Source organism: Cottoperca gobio, chromosome 2 (genome assembly GCF_900634415.1).
Source record: "Cottoperca gobio chromosome 2, fCotGob3.1, whole genome shotgun sequence".
Taxonomy (NCBI): Eukaryota; Metazoa; Chordata; class Actinopteri; order Perciformes; family Bovichtidae; genus Cottoperca; species Cottoperca gobio.
Window position 1 is genome coordinate 6,350,434 of NC_041356.1, and position 23,463 is coordinate 6,373,896.

The window sequence follows — 23,463 nt, forward strand, 5'->3', positions numbered from 1 at the left end:
CCTGAGCGATGAAGGAATCCTAACTGGGACACGTTGACTGCGATGATGGTAGTGAAAACTATAGAGAGACGTATAGTGGCGGGAAATGACAAAGTGTGTGCTTGAGGTGAATCCACACAAGCATCTTTTGCATCTTCATAATCCCTCACTGTCACGAGTGTCCCTACAGTGTGGAGGGATTATAAAATCAAACTAGTGCCAGTTTCTTCCTGTATTCTCCTCGTAGTTTGACCCATCAACCAGACTTCCTCCTGACCCGTCGTAACATCCACACGTCTGATTCTTTGTGTTTCTTTTCTCTCTCTCTCTCTCTCTCTCTCTCTCTCTCTGTCTCTCTCTCCTCTCTGTCTCTCTGTCTCTCTCTCTCTCTCTCTCTCTGTCTCTCTCTCTGTCTCTCTCTCCTCTCTCTGTCTCTCTCTCTCTCTCTCTCTCTCTGTCTCTCTCTCCTCTCTGTCTCTCTCTCTCTCTCTCTCTGTCTCTCTCTCTGTCTCTCTCTCCTCTCTCTGTCTCTCTCTCTCTCTCTCTCTGTCTCTCTCTCCTCTCTGTCTCTCTCTCTGTCTCTCTCTCTGTCTCTCTCTCTGTCTCTCTCTCCTCTCTCTGTCTCTCTCTCTCTCTCTCTCTGTCTCTCTCTCCTCTCTGTCTCTCTCTCTCTCTCTTCTCTCTGTCTCTCCTCTCTCTGTTATCTCTCTCTCTCTCTCTGTCTCTCTCTCTGTCTCTCTCTCTCTCGTCTCTCTCGTCTCTCTACTCTCTCTCTCGTCTCTCTTCTCTCTCTCTGTCCTGTCTCTCTCTCTCTGTCTCTCTCTCCTCTCTGTCTCTCTCTCTCTCTCTCTCTCTCTCTCTCTGTCCCTCTCTGTCCCAAAGCTTCTCAGGAGGGGTGCGACTACTACGGTGCAACAGGTGACAACTTCACCGTGCCTCTGGCTGCCCGGCTGACAGACGGGGGCTCATTGCAGTGGATACACAACGAAGCAGTACTAATCTTAAATAAAAAACCAAACAACGTATTTATCACCGGAGGACGGGGAGCTCGTTAATGAAGATGGATCCCTGAGGCTGATGAATTTGAAGAAAAGCAACGCGGGGACGTATAAACCCAAGGTTTATGGTTCAAATGGGAAACAAAAAGGGAATTTCAAAAGCATACGTTTATGTGTAATGGGTAGGTAACTACACATTGTTAGTAAATGACTAAATGTATTCAAGTATATCTTTACACCCCAGAAAAAAAAGAAACTATTTAAAGATTGTAATTATTTATCAAGTCTGTCGTCTCTCCTCAGAACGTGTCCCGAAGCCTTCAGTGGACATAAAATGTAAATTACCTTCTGTCACGTTTACCTGCAAAGCGGTGAGATGATTCCCCTCGTAAAGATGTGTTTGTAGAAGCTGTAGAAGAAGAAGAAGGTGCTCGGCCTTCTCAAATACGTGTGTCGCCATGTTTGAGCTCTCCAACCGGCCACAAGGCCTCCACATAACGAGGAAACATTTGTCATTTTGCCTCGTCAAAATAAAAGCCTTGAGAAATCTTCAAAATATAAAAATAGTTTGATTCGTTTGTAGCATATTGGATGACTATAAATCAGACAATAAGACGTGTCCTTGATGTCTTCTGGGCTTCTACTTGTTTAAGTTTAAATTGTCCTGTCAGATTAGACTCCCTCTAATCCATCCATTAATGATCTGTCCACCCAGCAGGCCAAGGATGTGACGATTGAATGGCTTAAGAAAGACAAGGTGTTGGAAAAGGAGAAGAGTTTGACTCTGACGCGAGACGCCCAACTGGTGCAAACTGATTCTTTTACCTGCAACGTTTCCAACCGCGTCAGCTTCATGACCAGCAACCCTGCTACACAAAACTGCTTTAAATCCGGTGAGCATCATCCAGTGGTCACTTTCACCTCAACGCATACAGAACTGTATTAACAAGAATCAATAAGATTCATTGGAACCCCTGAATCTGAATTCTAAAGAGGAAATTACTTCTTTCTTTCTCAAGGTTTCGTTTTCCCTGAAACACTACTGGGAATTAATTCTTGGATTGTCGTGGGCGTCGGAGGAGGTTTGTCTGCTGCGTAGACGTTATACACGAATACATCTTTTTAACTTTTTAACCAAATACATTGTTGAGTTATACATGTCTTATACTAATTATTATTATCCATCCCATCAGGTGTTGTTCTGGTGCTGATTATCGTCGTTATTATTTGCTGCGTCTGCGCCAAACGGAAGAAAAGCATGCAACTGAAGGGTAAGGGTTTTGCATTTATTTATTTATTTTACCACCTGATTGTCATAAATCACACACAGAACAACCTCTGCCCTCCCCATAACCTCAGCCGTAGGTATTTGTAGTGACACAATGTGTAATATTTATAATATTTGTACTAAAAAATACTTCTCTATTTATTAATGGACACTTTCTTACTCAACAGACGAGGGGGAGCTTCGTTTGGCGTGGACCAATGAACAGCATCATCATCATCATCATCCCAATGAACAGCAGCATCATCATCATCAACATCCCAATGAACAAAATCCCCCTCCCGATCATCATCATCATCATCAACATCATCACCAGCAGCAGCCGGCCGGACACACGGGCCCTCGCCCACATCGCTCCAAACAGAGCCGCAACCAGCCGCGTCCCCCCCCCTCCGAGGGACACCCGCAGCCCAGCCCCCGGAGACCCACGCAGGTAAGGGGTCGTAGTGATCTGTTGGAACTCAACGCCGTGTGTAAACCTCAGGGTGGCGTCTGATCTCACTTTCCCTTCTCGCTTCCCCTCAGGCCCCCGGACCCGTTGATAAAAATGACGACGAGCAGCCTCCTCCTCTTCCTCAGCCCAGGAAGAAAGCGGCCAGAATACAAAAAGTGTGAATCCCTGTGAGAGCTGGAGCTTAGAAAATACGGGTTCCCCCGTAGCAAGGTCGGATCAAACTCATCACATCACAGACGGCGTATGGAATTATACTTTGCAATCTGATTCATCAAAAAGGAAATACTCGTGATTTTAGCCCATAATCGCCACATTATCGTCACATCATCGTCACATCATCGTCACATATCGTCACATATCGTCACATCATCGTCACATTATCGTCACATTATCGTCACATCATCGTCACATCATCGTCACATTATCGTCACATCATCGTCACATCATCGTCACATTATCGTCACATCATCGTCACATTATCGTCACATCATCGTCACATCATCGTCACATTATCGTCACATCATCGTCACATCTATCGTCACATCATCGTCACATTCATCGTCACATTATCGTCACATCATCGTCACATCATCGTCACATCATCGTCACATTATCGTCACATCATCGTCACATCATCGTCACATCATCGTCACATCATCGTCACATTATCGTCACATCATCGTCACATCATCGTCACATCATCGTCACATCATCGTCACATTATCGTCACATTATCGTCACATCATCGTCACATCATCGTCACATCATCGTCACATTATCGTCACATCATCGTCACATCATCGTCACATCACGTCACATCATCGTCACATTATCGTCACATCATCGTCACATCATCGTCACATCATCGTAAGCACCAGCCTTCATAGTAAAGCCTTGTGTTTCCTTGACAAAAAACAAAACGTAGACGGATGATTTTATAATCTCAGAGACTTTTCTAGTTTGTTTTTCTCATAAATTTGCTTTTGGTTTCCTTTTAATGTGAGAGAATATCTTATTATAATGTTTTACCTACAATGTCCCTAATAAGCCACCATACTTCCCCATTGATGTTTTAATGTATTGTTCAAACTCAGGCAGGAAATGCAGATGAAGGCACTTCCTTTCTCTAACCTCGTCATCATTTCCTCAGGAAGTGGTGAACATCAGTTTCATCAAACTTACAGTTTTTATTAAGTGTTTTATTATCGCGCAAGTAAAAGTTGTTAAAGCTGAAGTCAAACTATGAATCTTCATTAGCTTGTGACACGATGAGCAAACTTGACATTGTGTCAATCATAGATTAAGGTCATAATCTCAAACTATTATCCACAGTGCGCTTTTATTTTTGTACTTTTGTGTAACAAGTTCTATTCTTTATACGTAAATGTTTATGTCTGATACAATTCATCGTCTCTTAACTTCCCTCTAACACGACTATTCAACAAGGAACTAAATTAAAATCTGCTGAGGAAGACCATGATATTCCAGAAAGCTCACGAAACAGCTGGTGAGTAGTTAAAGATGCACTCCTTGATTTAAAGGAGCGTTACACTGTTCCTTTAAACTAAACTATTTATTTAGTATCAAATTTTATATATTATTATTCTACCTGAAAATAATTTCAATATTTTCATGGTAAGCGCCACATAGTTTCACTTTCGCCTTTTATATATTATATAGTATTTGTAATTGTTTTTAATCTCTTTTTTGTATTTGAGTGTGAAAATAAATGTTGACAGGTCACATTTTATTCACTTCACAAACTTTCATTTATGCTTTAATGTTAAAAACGTGCTCATAATAATGTAAATAAATGTCAAACATGTGTTTATATGCAGAAAAAGGAACCATATCATACTTTCTATTTATCTACAGAAGCATGTACATCGTATCCGTGTAAAAATGTAAATTTAAACTGTGTTCAGTGAGCTTTCAAAATAAATGCCGTCGACTCTGGTCTGACTTCTCCTTTGAAATACAAGCAGGGGAAATGAATGTTTCACACTGCGTCATTTCACTTCTGCAGGCTGTATGCACAGAACAATGCAGGCAGACGGTGTGTGCGTGCGTGCGTGTGTTTCATCCTGTGTTTTTTCTGCTGAAAATGTGTTTGTGGTTTTGAGTGTGTTCGCTCTACATGCTGAGCTACTGCCGAGTGCTAGATTATCATCTGGTGTGTGTATTTAAATGTTCTGCTGTCTTCTCCTCCGCCTCCATTGTGTTCTGTTGTAGCTGTTACTTTACACTGCGCGGCTGTTAACTTATTTTCACACCTTTCAGTCCCTCTTTATATCTATCTATTTATCATAGATGAAGAATTGTTTTAATTTTCAATTACCAACACTTGTGAAATATTTTGTAGAGGCACGAAAAGCTACAACTACACAGCAAAGGGTTTTTAGAGACAACTAATATAATAATTATCTCGTGACCCCTAAGATTTATTTTGCAAACTATTAGGGTAAAATAAAATCTATATGTAAATTCAAAAAAGTGTGTATGTAACTGTTTATTTTTACTTCATTTGATTTCTCCCTTCAGTCCCTTCTACAAAAATCTATAGAATTCCACACGTCTGCTGAAAATGTATTCTTTGTTAAAATATACAAAGCGCAATGTAACACCTTGTCATACAGTGCATACAATTATCACCTTTAATTGCAATATGTCACTGAGCACGATCATAGTACATGTTCGTGATCAGCCTGATTTATTTTTATGAGACTATAATGTGTACATGTTGATTTGATCTTTTATAGCTTGATTCCTGTTGATTTATTGGTTCCATTTTTTATTCTATTATTAAATTATACATGGGAATAACCTTTAGAAACATCCAACAAACAGCAGACATGGTGTACATGTGCAATGCTGGGGACAAATAGAAAATAATCACATTTTCCGGTTTTTTTATGGCTGTATTGACTCATTATGTCCACTAGGTGGTGCTGGAGCTTCATGTACACCTTGTCTGGTTTTCATTTAAGAATAGGATTCTATGCAAAGCTAGTTAGTGTGTCCACATAATCCTCTTTTATCAGACCATTTTTTAATAACTTTTGAAGTCCTGTTACTGGACTACAAGCCAGTAGGCAAAATATCCTACGCTCGATGTTTATCTGAAAGTGCTGTGACTAAATTTAAGGAAGTGATTCCATCAGCACTTAATTCAATACCAGGACTCAATATCAATATAACAGAGGACTCCAATGCTAACTTTAGTCCCTCCCAAATTAATCATCTTGTTGATAGCGCTGCAGCCTCACTGCGAATAACACTCGACTCTGTCGCTCCTCTAAAGAAGAAGATCATAAAACAGAAAAAGAAAGCTCCATGGCTTAATTTACAAATCCGCAAACTAAAACAAAAGTCGAGAAATCTTGAAAGTAAATGGCGTTCCACTAAATTGGAAGAATCTCGTTTAGTCTGGTTAGATCATCTTAAAACGTATAAGAAGGCTCTCCGTAATGCCAGAGCAGCTTCTTACTCTTCCTTAATAGAAGAAAATAAGAACAACCCCAGGTTTCTTTTCAGCACTGTAGCCAGGCTGACAGAGAGCCACAGCTCTACAGAGCCTTCTGTTCCTATATCTCTCAGTAGTGACGACTTCATGAACTTCTTTAACGATAAAATTATAATTATTAGAGACAAAATTAATCTCCTCCTGCCCTCAATTGGTAATGACTTAACTTCAACTGTTGGAATTTTAAAAACATCTGTAACTCCTGAAATATATCTAGACTGTTTTACTCCAATCAACCTGAACCAACTAACTTCAACAATCTCATCGTCTAAGCCATCAACCTGTCTTTTAGACCCGATTCCAACTAAACTGTTTAAAGAAGTTTTACCCTTAATTAACACCTCGTCTAGCAACTTTTTGATGTTAAACACAGACAAAACTGAAGTTATTATACTTGGCCCTAAACGCCTCCGAAACGCATTTTCTAATGACATAGAAGCTCTGGATGGCATTAACTTGGCCTCCAGCACCACTGTAAGGAATCTTGGCGTCATCTTTGATCAAGATCTGTCGTTTAACTCCCACATAAAACAAATCTCAAGGACTGCCTTCTTTCATCTACGTAACATTGCAAAAATAAGACACATCCGTCTCAAAATGATGTAGAAAAACTAGTCCATGCATTTGTTACTTCAAGGCTGGATTACTGCAACTCATTGTTATCAGGTTGTCCCAAAAAGTCGCTTAAGACTCTTCAGTTGATCCAAAATGCAGCGGCACGTGTATTGACAAGAACAAGGAAACGGGATCATATTACTCCTGTATTCGCTGCTCTGCACTGGCTCCCGGTAAAATACAGAATAGAATTCAAAATCCTTCTCCTGACTTACAAATCAATTAATGGTCAGGCTCCAGCATATCTTAAAGATCTCATAGTACCTTATAAACCAACTAGAGCATTACGCTCCCAGACTGCAGGGGTTACTTGTGGTTCTAGAGTCTCTAAGAGTACAATGGGAGCCAGAGCCTTCAGCTATCAAGCTCCTCTCCAGTGGAACCAGCTTCCAGTTTGTGTTCGGGAGGCAGACATACTCTCCACATTTAAGAGTAGGCTAAAGACTTTCCTTTTTGATAAAGCTTATAGTTAGGGCTGGCTCAGGTTTGCCCTGGATCAGCCCCTAGTTATGCTGCTATAGGCTTAGACTGCCGGGGGACACCTCCCTGCTCTCTTCCTCTCTCCTCCCCTCCCTCTCTTCTTCTCCCTCTCTATCTGTATGCATTTATGTAAATGTATGTTACTTAACTCATCATCCGGGGTATCATCCCCGGAGTGTCTGTCTCTCATGTGGCAGGTTGCCACTGATAAAGTTTACGTCAGGATCATGAATCGTGACAGCGCCTGCTGCCCTGGTCCTGCTGGACACCGGGAAGCCTTTTTGACATTATCCTGGATTCATCCAAACTTTCTCTTTTCCAACACAACATAATTTCTGTCAAATGTTGTATTTGTACTATGTTTATCCTGTACACACGACATCTATTGCACGTCTGTCCGTCCTGGGAGAGGGATCCCTCCTCAGTTGCTCTCCCTGAGGTTTCTTCCATTTTTCCCCCTTTAATTATGGGGTTTCTTTTAGGAGTTTTTCCTTGTGTGATGCGAGGGTCTAAGGACAGAGGGTGTCGTAACCTGTACAGTCTGTAAAACACACTGAGACAAATGTATAATTTGTGATATTGGGCTATATAAATACATTTGATTTGATTTGATTTGATTTAATCAACTTTCATGTTGCTGCATACATGTGTGTAATAAATCAAAGCAGATCATCCTCAACTCAGTCCAGATATTTTAATATAATATAACACTATATATAGTATGTAGTATTTCCTAAATCTGTATTGTCAAAGTTCTTTATCTGAGGCCAGAAGATGGCGCTGTATGTCCATGTTTTCTTCAATAGTTGAATCAATCATTAATCTGACATTAATCTGATGTATCCAGTGTACAAATCTTGCTTTAGCATTTCTTTCTTCTCACTAAAATGGCCTTCAAATTAACACAAATGTGTAAAAAGTACACAAATGAACAAGTATTTCAGTTTGCATGAAAGTGTCAATTCAAATATTGTCAATGCTTTTCTGTTCTTTTTTTAAATTATTGCATGAATGTGATATGTTTTTCAAATTTGATTGTTCTTTGTGATAAATAGCATTTAAAAATATTTTTCTTTTAAAAAAAAAAGAATGTAAATGCACCAAACTTTGCAGAATGTTCAATTCTCACCAAACCTTATTAAAGTTCTTTAAAATATATATATATAATAAATAAAATGGGGAATAGTTGTCACATTTAACTCTGTATCAATGCATTCTGAACAACTTCTTAAATCACTTTTTCCCATCATGGCTGCTGTGTTGCTGCTATAATCCTATAATACTAATACTACTAATACTTCTACAGTTTAGAATTACGAGTGTTCGGACTCTGTACAATATCACATTGTTTGCCTGCAGCTTTGTCGGCTTTCTTACAATGAACAAGTCTAAAGTGGAAAAGAGATTTCAGGTTTCATCATATCTTAGTCTGTTGGTGCATTAAAACCAGATCTAGTGCCAAGAATCCATGAGCGTGGTTAATGACTGATGGGGGAGTCGGGCAGTAAGATAAAACTGCGTCCGTTGTGTGTGTGTGTGTCAGGCTGAACACATGTTGAGACCACATACAGTAGTAGTCGACACACTTATTCATATCGGCCATACACACACACCTTTTAAAAATAGAGCACTCAAATGTATCACAGCAGATGGCTCATGAAGTTTTAACCTTCGACCACAACGAAAGTTACAAACTGAAACTTCTCACCTTTGGCTGGGCGGCGAACCTTGGCCTGCTCAGTGTGTCTGTGTAAATACACCACAGACAGGACTGACTGCAGGCATGTGTCAAAAAAAGGTTAAACGGGAAGTCTGCAGGAAAAATAAAAATGTGGGACTTATGGATGTGGACATATAAGATCTCATACCAGTTAAAACAGCTTAGTTTTAGAAAGGCAATACATACCAACACATGTTTCTGACCATTGTTCAGAGAGTTAGACAAGAAAGTTGATTCCTCTCTTGTGTCTATTGTATATTTAGCAGGAGCTAGCTGCAGTTAGTTTAGCTTAAAGTCTGGAATCAGGGGGGAAAGCTAGCAAGGCTCGTCTAAACAAGCAAAAACTAACAAATGAACATGAAAGTACTAAAATCTTTAACTTAAAAGTACTAATACTGCAGTTTATGAATACTATGTTATAAGTAAAAGTCCTGTATTCAAAATCTTACTTAAGTAAAAGTACCAAAGTATTAGCATCAAAATAAAATACAAAAAGTACTCTCTTCCAATTATGTTTTTTGTTTATAATTATTGTTGCATTAATGTGTTAACTAACTAACTAATTAATTAACATCACTTTAATGTTGCAGCTGGTAATGGTGGGGCTCATTTGAACGACTTTACACACAGTTGGGTAGTTTAATCTATAATAATACATCATTTTGTATTAATAATCTGCAAAGTAAAGTTATCAGACAAATGTAGTGGATTAAAAAGTGCAATAGTTACCTAAATATATATCATATTTGTATAGAGCAACATAAAATAGAAATACTCAAGCACAAGCATCTTCAAATGGTGCTTAAATAGGCTACACTACTTGAGTAAATGCACTTAGTTACATCCACTGTTAACATGTTAGACAATTTGAAACTCTTTTCTTTTTTTTATTAGGGAGGAGTCCATCATATCAGAGGTGGTGCACCATTAACCTGTTGACAGCCTCATATCGATATGGGAGTCTCTCTCTGCACCTGGGACCTCCCTACTTCCACCACTCCTCCTCCAGCCCGTCACCTAACTTCCGGCCACTCTCTCTCCCCTATCAGCCTCCCCCTCTCTATCAATCTCGCACTCATTCTCGTGCACACGTTAAACCGGTTTAGTGTCACTGTGTGGAACATGTAAACAGTCCCGTCGGGATTTGGACTCCTTTTTTACTGGATTAGGAATCACCCGTGTGCATCCGTTTTGCTTTGCGGCTCCGCCCGGTGTGCGCTGCGGACCGACTGCCCACATCTGAAGAGTTGTATTGGATTGACCGACAGCAGCGGGAGAGGACTGGTGTTACCCCACACAGGACAAAGAAAACGGGGGGAAATTAAGGAAAAAAGATAAGAGTGGAAGAAGACAGGAGTGAAAATGGATAACTGTCTCCTCACGGTCGTCTTTGGTCTTTTAATGCTCGGTAAGAAACGTTTCTTTGCTTGGCTGTTGATAGCTAATTAACTCGTACGTGTCGGCATTCTCCATCAAGGAGAACAGAATGTTAAACCCTGTTAAGAAATCTGTCAATTTAATGATTACTTGTTTCTTGGGAAATGTACATGCACTATAAAAGGTCAATTAAAGCATTTTCCGTATCTTAAACACCCACTACCTAGTCCGGCATATATACAATTTATAAAGCACCACTTAATTTAAATTAATTTCAAACCTTTTCAACTGGTTTACACTGCTAGCTGCTCCAATCCACTGTGTATTTTAAGAAATCAGTTCGGGGTGCAACAAGCGAACAGATTCAAAAAGTTTAAATTTAAGTCAATAATAAGTGTCGTTTGGCGTGATTGATCCCGCCGTATTAAAGACTTAATCCAAGACATTAAGAAAAATTAATAAAATGTGTTGTCAGAGATGTCTGCACGTGATGACAAGCAAACATGTCAAAATGGCATATTGTTAAACGAGGTTTGGCACAATAGTCTCTCCCTGTGAGGTTCTGGATAGCTTCCCCCACCTTAAGTGTCTCTCTGTGTTGAAACTGCTGTACAGTTGTGTTTAGGTAATATGATGAATAATTTCGATGATTGACTAATTATTTACCTACTGTAAGGTTAATTAAAACACCATTACATCATGAGGACATGGGTGGGAAAACTACCCTTTTCCAATTTAATTAAATAATTATGTTGTGGGGATAGAAAATATAAGGGGGAATTAATACTTAAAGACTGGTAAATACTTTTTAAGTAGAGAAAATTGTCCCAAATGTTCAGTCCTGTTCAGCCACTCATTATCCAAGAAGACCAAACTTCCATTAAAACCAATTGGCCAGCTTTGACAAGGTCCCATTAACCCGCTTGGAAGTCAAACTGCTTGCCATCATGAGTAGCCTTATTATTTGCCTTGCATGCTTACCAGTCAAACCAGGCTGACTAATTATCTGACTGGTTTGAACCAAAGGGCCAGGCCATGCTTAGTCATTAGGCTGGTTTTCACCACATGGACAAAAAAGGGCTTGTTCATTGGCTTACCTCAAAGCCAAATAAGGCTAAACAGGGCTTCACAAATAATGAAGTTGCCATATGTTTTTGAGCATAAGTTAATGCCATAAAGGCTCTCCTTTTGTGTGTTTTAATGTGTGTGTGTGTGTGTGAGAGAGAGGGCCTTGACTTAAATTAGTGCCGTGTAAAATTATTAAATGTCGCCAGCACTCCTGTGGTGTGTGTGTGTGTGTGTGTGTTTCTGTAGGTGTGTGTTTTCTGATGCTGAAGATGGGGAAAGTGGCCATAGTGTAGGCATTATTTACCTTAACATGGACTCTGTTTTATTGAAGACATTGCTTACAAGTTTTGCTTCTGTGGTACACAAGTCTTTCATCCCAGATTTATGTATGACAAATATTTCATGACCCTCAGGTCAGACTAAGAGAGCATAGTGCTGTTCAAAGGGAAGTACATTGAGGGGTAGAGCTGCAGAGATTAAATGATTAATTGAACAAGAAAAAAAGTCTAAATTCTCTGATTTCAGCTTCTTAAATGTGAATATCTTCTGGTTTCTTTACTCCTATTACATTAAACTATACAGATTAAACAAAGATATGACGTGTTAATTCATGAGATTTAGACAGAGCCAGGCTAGCTGTTTCCCGTCGTCATGCTAAGCTAAGCTAGCATCAATCTTCTCATCAGAAAAAATAAAAGTAATATCCGGAAGGAACTACGTGCCATCTGGCATGCCCACCCAAAAAATGTCACACTGTCCACTTTTTCTTCAGATGACTTGATTATTAAACTTTCTGAGGGTCTTCAGGCTCCACCGGCTGCAGTGTTCCTTCCAGGAGCGACAGGCAGGCTGGAGATTGAGTTTGAAAACCTTATATCTCAGCACCTGGCATCTTATTTTTAGTGATAAATGGCCCCATCATCTCTCTCTCACACACACACACACACATACACATACAGGTATACTGGATACAATGGCCATTCTGAATGCACAGGGTAGGACTGTGCAAAAAGAGACACTCTTTGTGCGAGTTGAATGAATCACCGAAATGATTAGCTTGAGGTACAGCAACAAACAATGTGGTAGAATTAAAAGTGTCAACTTGTTTGACGTCATATAGCTCGCACGTGTTAGATGATTAATTTCTTCCCTTGTTACTATAACATTGTGGTCACACTTCTCAGACAGTGTGAGGAATCTGGTTTATAGGATATGAAGTTATTCAGCAGACATGGATGGTAAAGAAGAACTGAAACAGGGCAGTAGGTTTCGTGTGGTATGTATTTCATTGTAATTTGTGTTACTTAATAAAGCAGATAAACTCACGCTCAGCAGAGCACGCATATCACCAGGCCAACTGGCAACAACTCAAGTATTGATGGACCACACGAGCACGGGACTGCTGATCCAGATACATGTGTTTGAGTAAAGGACTAAGGAAGCAGACTTGCTTTGATACGCACATTTAAGCTTGATAAACTTCTCTTATTTAAAGGAAGAGTACCTGGGGTTTGGTTTACAGCCCATATGATCATCTGCTCGAGGTGCTTGACCTGTTGGACCTGTGTGTAGAGATGTCGCGGTGTTTGCACTGAGCTCAGCGATTACTTGATCTGGTATAGGCCATGACATGAACCACCCAATTGTTGATCAATGTCTTTATACATTTAGACCCATCCTAGTATTAGGAGCAGCTGTAGTATCAGTGTGGGGGTCCAAGAGGATTTAAATCAAAGAATCCGAGCAAACATTTGACGCCAGCTTTTAGCACGCGACAGTTGTCGACGCGTATGGCTGGTAACATTTCAGTTTGTACATAAAGTCATCACCTGGCCCTACTTTTGGTTGCACCATTTTCTCGACTGTGAACATTGTATTGGGCAACCTGCCAAGAGACGGCTCGTGTCCAGAATATCTCCACTTTACCTTTTTAGCTGATGTGAGCGCAGACGTCGGGGTCAGAGGCTGAAGGCCTTCAGCTAGATCCCACCAACCAACCAGTCAGCAAAGTGTCAATGAACCACACAGCAACTCTCCCGAGCCGCGGCACACTCGGCTGTGTCTCTACACGCTTCCCTCGGCTGGAATGTCAGAGTGTGTCGGAGGAGGAATGTGAACCAGGTGGTTTGATCCAACCAAACCTTACAATGTACCCAAACAGCACTTATAAGATGATAAGCAATGGAGAATACATTAGAGAGTGACCTTTAGATATAAACCTCAATCTGTCGCCGCTGTTGGTTTCTGATTTTGGGAAATGTGCTGGAGTGCTGACAGCAGACTGTGTGTGTGTGTGTGTGTGTGTGTGTGTGTGTGTGTGTGTGTGTGTGTGTTTTGATTGAGATTAAAGCTGCAGCGATGAGTCGCCTACTATTTTGACAATCAATTTTCGTGCAGAAATGACAGAACATGCTGTTTTCAGATGTGGAGATTTCCTGCTTTTCTGTTTTATATCACATTAAAGTGAAGATCGTTTGGGGTTTTAGAACCAAACAAGACATGCCCTGGGATGGACATATTTAACAATGTTCTGACATTTTATAGACCAAAAGATCAATTAATTGAGAAAATAATCAGCAGATTAATAGATAATGAAAGTTGCCCTCAGTGAGTTTGGGTCAGATTTGGCGATGCCGTCCCTCACGCCCCAACATATTGAACTTTGCCAGTGAAGCATTTAGCTCATTGCTCTTGCTTGCCGTAAAACAAAAGCAACTCAAATATTCTCTCCGTCCCTGAAGGTGGGTGTTTGGCCCGGGTGGTGACGGTGTCTCCTGGTCCATTAATCCGGGTGGAGGGTCAACCGGTCTCCATCAGATGTGATGTCGTTGCTTACAGCGGACCTCGTGAGCAGGTGAGTCTTTGTTTTTACACCTCCCATATCCCGCCTGTGTGCATGTGATCTTTCTGACGAGTCACGGCTCTAAAGGATAAGGAGATTGTTGTAATATGTTTTGTCCACGAAAAAGATTGAAACCAACAATGTGTAAGTCTGTTTCTAAACACTGCCTGTGGTTTACCTAGTTTTTATCAAACGTTACTCAAACGGCAGCGTACTAACGTTCCTCTACCTGTCGTCCTGCTTTTAGGTCCATAATTCCCTGAAATGAGAGAGCATTATGAATATGAGTATGTTTTAGTATTCTGTTTTAAAGTAGACGGAGGGAGCTCAAAGGGATCATGAAGAAGTTATACGATACTCAATCCTGTTGTATTAAACATGCATCAAAAGGATTGGGATGTTGGTTTGCTTTTGATATCTTTCCTTACGAACAAAAAAAGAGTTTTGACTCCTGAAGAAAGCTTGCAGTGTTACAAATGAGATTTCATCCTCTGGAGAGCGTGAATGTTACTGTCCTCTCATGGTGATCATTCCTTCCCCGCTCTGTCCCGCAGGACTTCGAGTGGATGATGTCCAGGGAGGTGAACGGAGGGCGGAAAAAGATCATCTCCACCTTTGATGCCAGCTACTCCGACCAGTCGCTCAGCAAGCGCGTGGCGTCCGGCGACATCTCGGTGGTGCGTCTTCTGGACAACGAGGTGGAGCTGAAGGTATCGGAGGTGAAGGCGCTGGACGCCGGCTTCTACTGGTGTCAAACGCCGAGCACCGACTCCGTCATCAGCGGCAACTACGAGGCTCAGGTCAAACTCACAGGTGTGTGTGTGTGTGTGTGTGTGTGTGTGTGTGTGTGTGTGTGTGTGTGTGTGTGTGTTGGAGAGTTTTTTTTCTTTTTATAAGTTTCAACTTTGTCGTCATCTAAATTCAGTTTAGAAGCTGAATCTGCACTTTATGTAATGAAAAAATAACAAATATATTCTTGTCACATGTAAAGCTTCTGACCAGGGCTAGCTGTCTTAAAAGTGTGTGTGCGTGGCTAGCTGGACACCATGGTTCATTTAACAGCTATCCCCATGACTTACTAATGCTCTACTGATCATGTATGTGTCCTCCCTCGCACACACAATCCCACTGGTTTTAGACAATTACTGGCTTGTAATTTGGCTTTTTCACACAGACGCCATGCACACCTCAACACACTCGTGGTGGGGAGCAGATGTCAGGTGGGAGAAGTTGGCTCGGGTAAAAATGAAGGCCAGGGAGAGAGAGAGAGAGGTTTGGGCAGCGAAACACGGGCTGAGAGGAGAATATAAAAATCATATCCACAGGGACAAATGTTAAATATGTGGTTTTTGAGTTGCCTTTAAGAACCGTAGGAATTAAAGCTCAACAGCAGAAGGAAATTGTTCCCTCTGAGCCCGACCTTGACAATCCTGTGACATTTACATACAAGCGAGCTTATGATTTCATCCCCATCCATCAAATCACCTGGGAAATGATGACCAGATGATGACTTTAAGAACACCTTCGCTCGTTATATTATATTCAGCAGCATAATGAGAGCAGCTGCAGAAGACGGGGCACAGCAGGCAGGAAATATAACTAAACCATCTGCATACAAAACATGTGAGATAACAACCTTACACCTGAAACGCAACCTGTTTTACATGAATTTAACCGGACAAGACATTTACAAACAAACATGACATAATAAAGCTCTGTGGGAGAAAGATGCCACACTTCCTCATCTAACCTGCATGTTCTGATAAGCGTACCAATAAACCAAATCAACCAAATCAACCCGACTAAACTAAAGTTCCCGCAGCCTCAAAGTCCAGACAACGTGAGCCTGTCTACTGTTGATTCAATAGACAATTTACAATCGTACCCACAGGTGTATGATCTTTGTTGGCGTCCGAGGCTTCAGTTTAGTTGGTAAAGAAGTTCTTAAAAGCTCCGTTTGTTTGTTTTAAAATCCCGTATAATAAGAAACTAAATATTTGTAGAGCTAATCTCAAAAGCTCCACTGTTATGTTTGGATCTTACTTAAAATTTCAAAAATATTTCCGCCCCTCCAGGTGTTTGAGCTGATTATTAACTGAGAGCAGTAGACGAGTCCCTGGCTCTCTTAAAGACAGACGTGCAGTGAAGGTTTGTCCCGAAACAATGTTCTACTTACAATCAGACCTCGATGTGTACAGTTGTTCATTTGGACTATTTTCTGACACAGAAACGGAGCGAAAGAGAGAAAACCCGTCTTCAGCATTTTCCCTTTTGAATTTAATTGAGTTCTTCGCTCGCAGTTATCCAGTCGCTAATTACACACACACGCACGCATTTTGACGACTATTGGTTCAAACCCGCCGTTAACCTCGGCCCAAACACCCTTTTTCTTTTTTTGTTGAGAGGAAAATGTGCTAAGAACACACGTTTGAGGGATTGTCTCAGCAGGTTAGTTAGCTTCATAATGCAGCATCATGTTCAGCTGCTTCCCTGCACGCCTCCCCAGACGCCTTGTTAAATTCAGACCTGAATTAACCAGCGCTGTTTATGTGCGACAGATATCACGGCGTGTATATGTAGCGCATATACATTTGTGTGTGTGTGTGTGTGTGTGTGTGTGTGTGTGTGCGTGTGTGAACCAGACAGTCATTAACAGAAATGACGAGTCAGATTTGTTGCTGGAGGGGCTATACCAGTCGAGACACACACACTCACTGCTCCCATTGCCCCACTGAGGCTGTTTGGTTATGTAACAAACAAGAGTACAGGTCGCTGAGGGTTTTTGAAAAACTCCTCTCAGGCTAATTTTAATTGATGGAGCAAAACGCAGATTATTCGCACTGCCTTCGCTCTCTGTCAGAGACGCTCGCTTCACTGCAGCAGCGCTGTTTACTTCCACGAGTGTTCGTGGTGTCCTGTCCACGCTTCATGGCTGTAGCTCTGTAGGAAGATGAAGTCCCTGAAGAAGACGATTTCCTGCCACATGTGACCCGGCGACACACATCCCAGTCCTACCGGCAGTCAAAGTTACACAAAGTACAAGATTCTCGTGCATGTGAGAACTCAATTCATTTAGTATTAAGATTTAGATACTGTTGTTTTCTTTCTGAGCGCTTAAAGAATCCGTCTGTCCCACGGGACGTGAATGTGGCATGAATGTAATTCCCACAATGCACAGCTCTGACTCCTCGTTCTCAGCCATCTGCCACTTCTTGGATTCATTTGTAACGTCGCTTCCAAAAAGGATTATTCACCGTTTATGTAAAGTATTTTTGGGATGAAACTACACGCTTGGAGTACAGAGCTACGACTACTTTAAATATGTTTGTAGATCATTAATTATCACACCTGTCAGTTTACAGTGTGTAGACACGCCCCAGCCCTCGCACATCATTCCCTTTTTGTTTGTGAAAAGCATCCAAATAAGTCTGTGGATGATAAAACAGAGAGTGTCGTTGTGTTTAGCAGCCTGCCACTCAGTGTTATTATTAACCCCCCATGTCTTCACTGCAGACGTGCCATTCATCATAGCGTCTCATGCCTGTTCTTCACTTTCCCCGCTGTGAAGAGCAGAAGTAAAACTCTTGTTTTTAGATGCATTTGAAAGCAAAGTGGAGCTCCCGACAGGATGTCCAGCTATGACAAGTTCCCCAGTTTTGTAATTTCATCTCGCACAGTGACTCGGCAGCCATCTTTATGTGTCATAACAAGAAAAGAAACAAAGCAATGGCTATGAAATCTGCTCTGTTAAGACCTGCTCAGACTCCTGAATGTCACATTCAGCAGCTCCAGGAAGCAACCGGGAACTTTCTCATTATCAAAAACTCAACAAGGCCAGAGAGAAAGAATGGAGGTTAATCTGTGAGGGTGTAAGAGTTTACCGTGACACCTGAGCAGGAAAGGAGTTACCTTTATGTACATTCCTCTGGCTGTGATTCATAGACACACAATCACACATTTACAGCTTTATCTGGAGCTCAACCTTAACTATAACTTTAAATACAACCCCAATCTGACTGAGTCATAATCATTTAATGGTTCAGTGTTGAACTTAAAAAAAAAAAGGGAGTAAAAGACATTTTACTCAAACTAAAAGTTTAAGTTATTTGAGTATTTACATGTCTGTTTTTAATCCGAGATCCCTCTCAGGCTCATTCATTTCCATATGTGTAGCTTCTCCAGAGCTTTCCACATCATCCCGCCGGGGGATGGGCTGTGGAGAAGGCATCGCAGGGAGAGGCGTTGCTTACCTTGAATATGTCGCCACGTCACTGTGTTTTTATGCTGATTTCCACCCAAAAAAAAAAGGCACTTTTGTAAGTGGAAATTAATTTAAATGGATCACTGCGGTAAACGAATGAGCCCCCATTGATAGACAATGAAGACAAATGGGGGGGGAAAATGCAAATACGCTGCTGATTATCCTCCACGCTCTGTGTGAGTTACACAAAGAAGAATGAAAAACAAAACAACACAATGTCCGAAAGTAGATGAAACCAACTTGTAGCCTCAGTTGCAGTACGTTACCTCTAACTGTCACTCAACACTTGTGTGTATTAGTCGCAGTTTCTTATCTTTGACATTTGTATTCACGTTGCTACAGAGATATTAATGTATTCCTAAAATGTTTGTCTCTCTCCCCGTCAGTCATCCCCAACACCCTCCAGGTCTCCCCCGTGACCCCGCCCCCAGTCGTCCCAGAAGGAAGTGACCTCACGCTCTCCTGCAACGTCACCCGGGAGCTCACCCTCCCCACCTACCTGTCCGTCACCTGGTCGGTGAAGAGGGGGGCAACATCGGAGGAGATTCTGACGTTTGGCCCTCAGGGAGACGTGTTCACGGGGCCGAAGTACGCCCGGCGCTTCGCCGACGGAGGCATCCGATTGGTTCCCGGGAAGAATGGATTGTTTGAGTTGGTGATTTCCAAAATGACGACGTCCGATGAGGGGATTTATGAATGCAACGGAACTGAATGGACGCACGAAAATGGAGGGAAATGGATAAAAATCGTGGAGAGCACGAGAGAGATGGGAACTGTTGCTGTCACTCCTACAGGTCAGAAAAGTATTCCAACAGTGACATCACTCTCCACCAGTGTGGCGGCGGTAATATTTGCCTCTGCTCTGTCACACACATCCCACAGAAGCATTGCTTTTTATGGCTTTGTTTACAAGCCCAGTATTGGAGTATCTCGCAGTTCATTAAAGCAGTTTCGCTGCAGTGTTTGCTCTGGAGATTTAACATGGAGGCGAAGGGGTTCTCAGTATTGGATCCTTTTAATCATTTGGTTCATTGTTTCTGCTGTAGTCAGCTAATCTTATGTATGTTAGTTGGAAGTTATTCACATGTTTGAAGTATGTTAGAGACATAATGTAAGGCTGGATTCAGTCACAGCTCTGGGGGCTTCATTATCCATATTAGCATAACAAACCCCGATTGTGACTCTCCATCCTGAGTCCAACAACACAGGAGGAGCGCTTGAGTCAGACTTAAAGCAGCCAAACGTATTTAGACTTTTCCTAGAATTAGTTTATTAATCATCCAGTGTTTATGGGGGGTGACGGGGGGGAAATGCATTATTTCTACATGACGTTTGTAGATAATTACTCTAAAGGTTTGGGTTTAGGTTACTGCACTGTATGTGTTTCCCAGTTCCCGTGCTGTGGAGTGATACTGTAAGAAAATGAAGGATGAGGGACGTGGGAGAGTTCCCCTCTCTGTTGTGTGGCTTTCTTTATTTTAATGGCATCCTCTAGTCTGTGAGACTTTTTCTTCTCTCGGCCTCGCTCCGTCCCAGGAGGCTCGTGACCCTCACTGTCTGTCTTTCTGTCTCATTCTGTCCTCAGAGAGGCCCCCGACACACACACACACACTCTCTCACACTCATTCACTGTGGTTGCTGTGGTCACCGTATCTTATATCTTTCTGGGCTACCATATGCTCTAAAAGTCTTCGAAAACACCCAGTGGTTTGTAATGAAACCAGAGATGTGAGAGACACACACACACACACACACACACACACACAACACACACACACACACACACACACACAGGTCTTAGGTCCATTGTGTGCCAGTCAGTTCATATTGACTTAAGACTTGAGTAAAGAGGATGAGAAAAGTCAAACAGAGTAGGCTTTGTGTCTTTTGTCCTTCTCCAGACACCATACAGAGACTCCCCCCCCATGCCGCTGTCTCGGTTGTTACCGGTGACCGTGTCCAAACCCCTGATCCTGTTGAAGATGCTCAGAAAAGACATTTTTAAAAGAAAGTTCTTCAGCATCACTGCTGAGAGGATGCTTAGGGACACCGAAATGACACCTGGGCTCTTCTTTAAATCTCTAAACGCTTTACATTGACCTTTAAGATCCTTTTCTCTCATCGGATGACCTTCACATAGGGCTGGGCGATATCGAGAAAATCAAATATCACGATATTTATGACCAAATACCTCGATATCGCAAAGAGAGTGTTGACTATTAATGCTTTCATATAACCGTCTTGAAATGAAAGTAAAAGCATTAAAAAATAAATCAAACTTGTGAGCACATGTTTGTTTCACACGAGCTTTAAAGTGCTGCTTCTGCACCGTCTTCAGTGTTTCAGTCCCGTCTTCAGTGTTTCAGTCCCGTCTTCAGTCAAGGACGGCCCTTCTGTGATGAGTCCAGTGTTGCAGAATAATTCAGTGATGCTGAAGGATTGTTTTGAATTGAAGGACTTGATTCTCTGTTCGTTGATTCTTAATCCTGTTTACGCAGTAAGTGACTGACGCTGTCTCTGTCTCTCCGTCCTCTCAAGGTCAGTCCCTCAGCGTGAAGGCTTCATCCTCCTCTCCCTCCTCCACGCCGCTGCTCCTCTCCCCGGGTGAGACGCTGACCCTCCTTTGCTCCGTCGCCGCCGACAATCTGCCCGCCCTCGCCCTGGAAGTGACCTGGCTGGCCGACGGCCGTGACATCATCACCATGGAGCGCAGCGGAGGTGGTGATCTCAAACACGTCCTCCGGCAGGTGCGCAGGGAAAGCGAGGGGAGGCGAGCCTGGAGCGGACGGGAGCTGGAGAATACAGGCTGGGAGTGAGGGGGGTGAGCGGGGAGGACGGCGGGGTGTTTGCCTTGCCGCATCCGAGCCTTCATCGAGAAAGGAGGAAGGAGCTCGGGAGGAGGAGGGAGGTGGCACATGGCAGCCGAGAAAACATCCAGCCCCGTGACGGTGAAGGTGGCGCAAATCAGTGAGTGGGAAAAAATTAATTAATGATTAATGATTCACAAAGACGGCGTTGCAGAAACTCCATCAGTTGCTTAAATAAGCAAATTCCTACCAAAAAGTGAGATGCAGTCAAAATGAAAACGCATAATTCTGACATTAAAAATACCGTACGGTTTGACGACGTAGTTCGTCGGACTGTGCGGCCTGATGATTCCTCTGGTGCTCGTGTTGTTATGAGCATTTAAAGTTTCTTTTACTTTCTCTTTTTGGTCATTTCAAAAACAAAATAGTTTTTTACCCGCCTTTTATTAAAGACGTGTGTGGACAGTTCTGATGTCCGACACAGTGAAGATACGGAAATAAAGTAGACGTGTGTATGTTCCCTGACGTGTAACAGTGCTGCGGTGCCACAGATGAATCTGTAGTCTCAAGGGGAAACTCTTTAATCCTCTAGTCAGCTGTCGACTGCTGCTGCGAGGACGATTGATTAGTCATGCCTGTCCTGCACTCTGCTACCTCTGGGTATGGTGTGTGTGTGTGTGTGTGTGTGTGTGTGTGTGTGTGTGATGCTCTGATCCTGCCTCTAAAGAGCAGGGGTGTCAAACAGTCGACACAGCAATCAGTTTCTTGCATGGTGGGTGGTCTCGCTCCGTTCCCCTCCCTCGTCACTGTATCTTTGAATTCAACATCATGTTGGGGAGTGTAGTTGTAGTTGGCCTTGTGATGTGTTCGATATGCAATTGGATATGGAATTAGTTTCTTTCTTTCCTCCTAAATATAATATAATGTTAAACGAGCATGCTCATTCACATTGTGTTTCAAATCAGGCTGGGAGGAACAACGGCCGCTGATTTCATGTGATTGTAACCCGTCCTATAAACAAACTGGAGACGCACTGATTGCAGTTGTCTGACATGCCGAGAGCTATAATTGACGGCATGCACAAACATTTTCTTTCATGGAAAATTCAAGTGTATGTTCATAATAAAACAACTTTCTTTAAGCTCCATCTCACTCAAACAAATCTCAAATCTGGGTACAGGGTGTTCGGTTTGGGTTACGCCCTATAAACCAAACAATTATTGTTGTCTGTCTAACCAATTTACTCTACGTCTCGGCACATGAAGGGCGCCAGCGTCATCTGCTAGTCGCGTTGGCCTCTGCATGCATAGATTATACGAGGTCCCGTGTCTTTAAGATCCATTGTTCGGAAGCGATCTGGGTTCTCGGTACGCTCCAGCCACTGTGGACAAAGAGGTTAATTGGACAGAAACTGTGGCCGTGTCTCCGGAAACTGAACATTTGAGACAGCGTCACCTAAATGCCTCTATTACATGACTGCACTTTAATGTGCAGCCACACTTCAGTCAGTCCATGGTGCCAACTGCCACTGCTGCAGGGCTGCAGGGGGCTACTTAACTGCACAACTTGACTTAATAAGCATAAAGATTTTAACTCTATGCGAAAAGCTTAAACTTCGCCGTTGACTGGCTGAGCTTGTTCTTAAGGAATGGTCTGACATTTTGAGAAACATGCTTTTATATTTATATTTCATTTGAACTTATCTTGGGCACAAAGCAGCGATGGAGAGACGGAAGCTCTGATTTGAGCTGCTGTTATTTAATAGCTGTTGGATTTCTGACATGTTAATAATGAATAAATAAACACTTGTTACATAATCACTCTCAGTTCAGCTACAGTACTATCGTTAATGCTTTTGGGAATTGCCTGGAAGTGTTTTGGCAGATTGATTTGCCAGAATAGCGGTTACCTTTCAGAATCAGAAATCCTTCATCAGTCCCACAACGGGGGCTTTTACCTTGTTACAGCAAAAGAACATATTTCTTTGTTGGGTAATCTATTGTATGTAGAGAATAAATAAAATACTTTTAATGATATTTATGTGGACCAGTTTG

At 42.0% G+C, this 23,463-nt stretch overlaps 2 protein-coding genes across 2 annotated transcripts in view; both read left to right on the top strand.

The window, feature by feature from the left end:
* The window catches only part of LOC115019283 (T-cell surface antigen CD2-like), a 22,299-nt gene extending 19,153 nt beyond the window's left edge, over positions 1-3,146 (top strand). The window contains 8 exon segments of the mRNA XM_029448772.1: positions 862-1,016; positions 1,018-1,159; positions 1,281-1,348; positions 1,696-1,870; positions 1,997-2,059; positions 2,171-2,248; positions 2,433-2,695; positions 2,788-3,146. Of these exon segments, the coding sequence (XP_029304632.1) occupies positions 862-1,016; positions 1,018-1,159; positions 1,281-1,348; positions 1,696-1,870; positions 1,997-2,059; positions 2,171-2,248; positions 2,433-2,695; positions 2,788-2,877 (1,034 nt within the window). The 3' untranslated portion in view covers positions 2,878-3,146.
* A 6,978-nt stretch (positions 3,147-10,124) lies between these two features.
* Positions 10,125-23,463, top strand: part of ptgfrnb (prostaglandin F2 receptor inhibitor b) — a 45,577-nt gene continuing 32,238 nt past the window's right edge. Inside the window, 5 exon segments of the mRNA XM_029448973.1 lie at positions 10,125-10,462; positions 14,241-14,353; positions 14,896-15,154; positions 18,989-19,396; positions 21,141-21,569. Coding sequence (XP_029304833.1) covers positions 10,417-10,462; positions 14,241-14,353; positions 14,896-15,154; positions 18,989-19,396; positions 21,141-21,569 — 1,255 coding nt within the window. The 5' untranslated portion in view covers positions 10,125-10,416.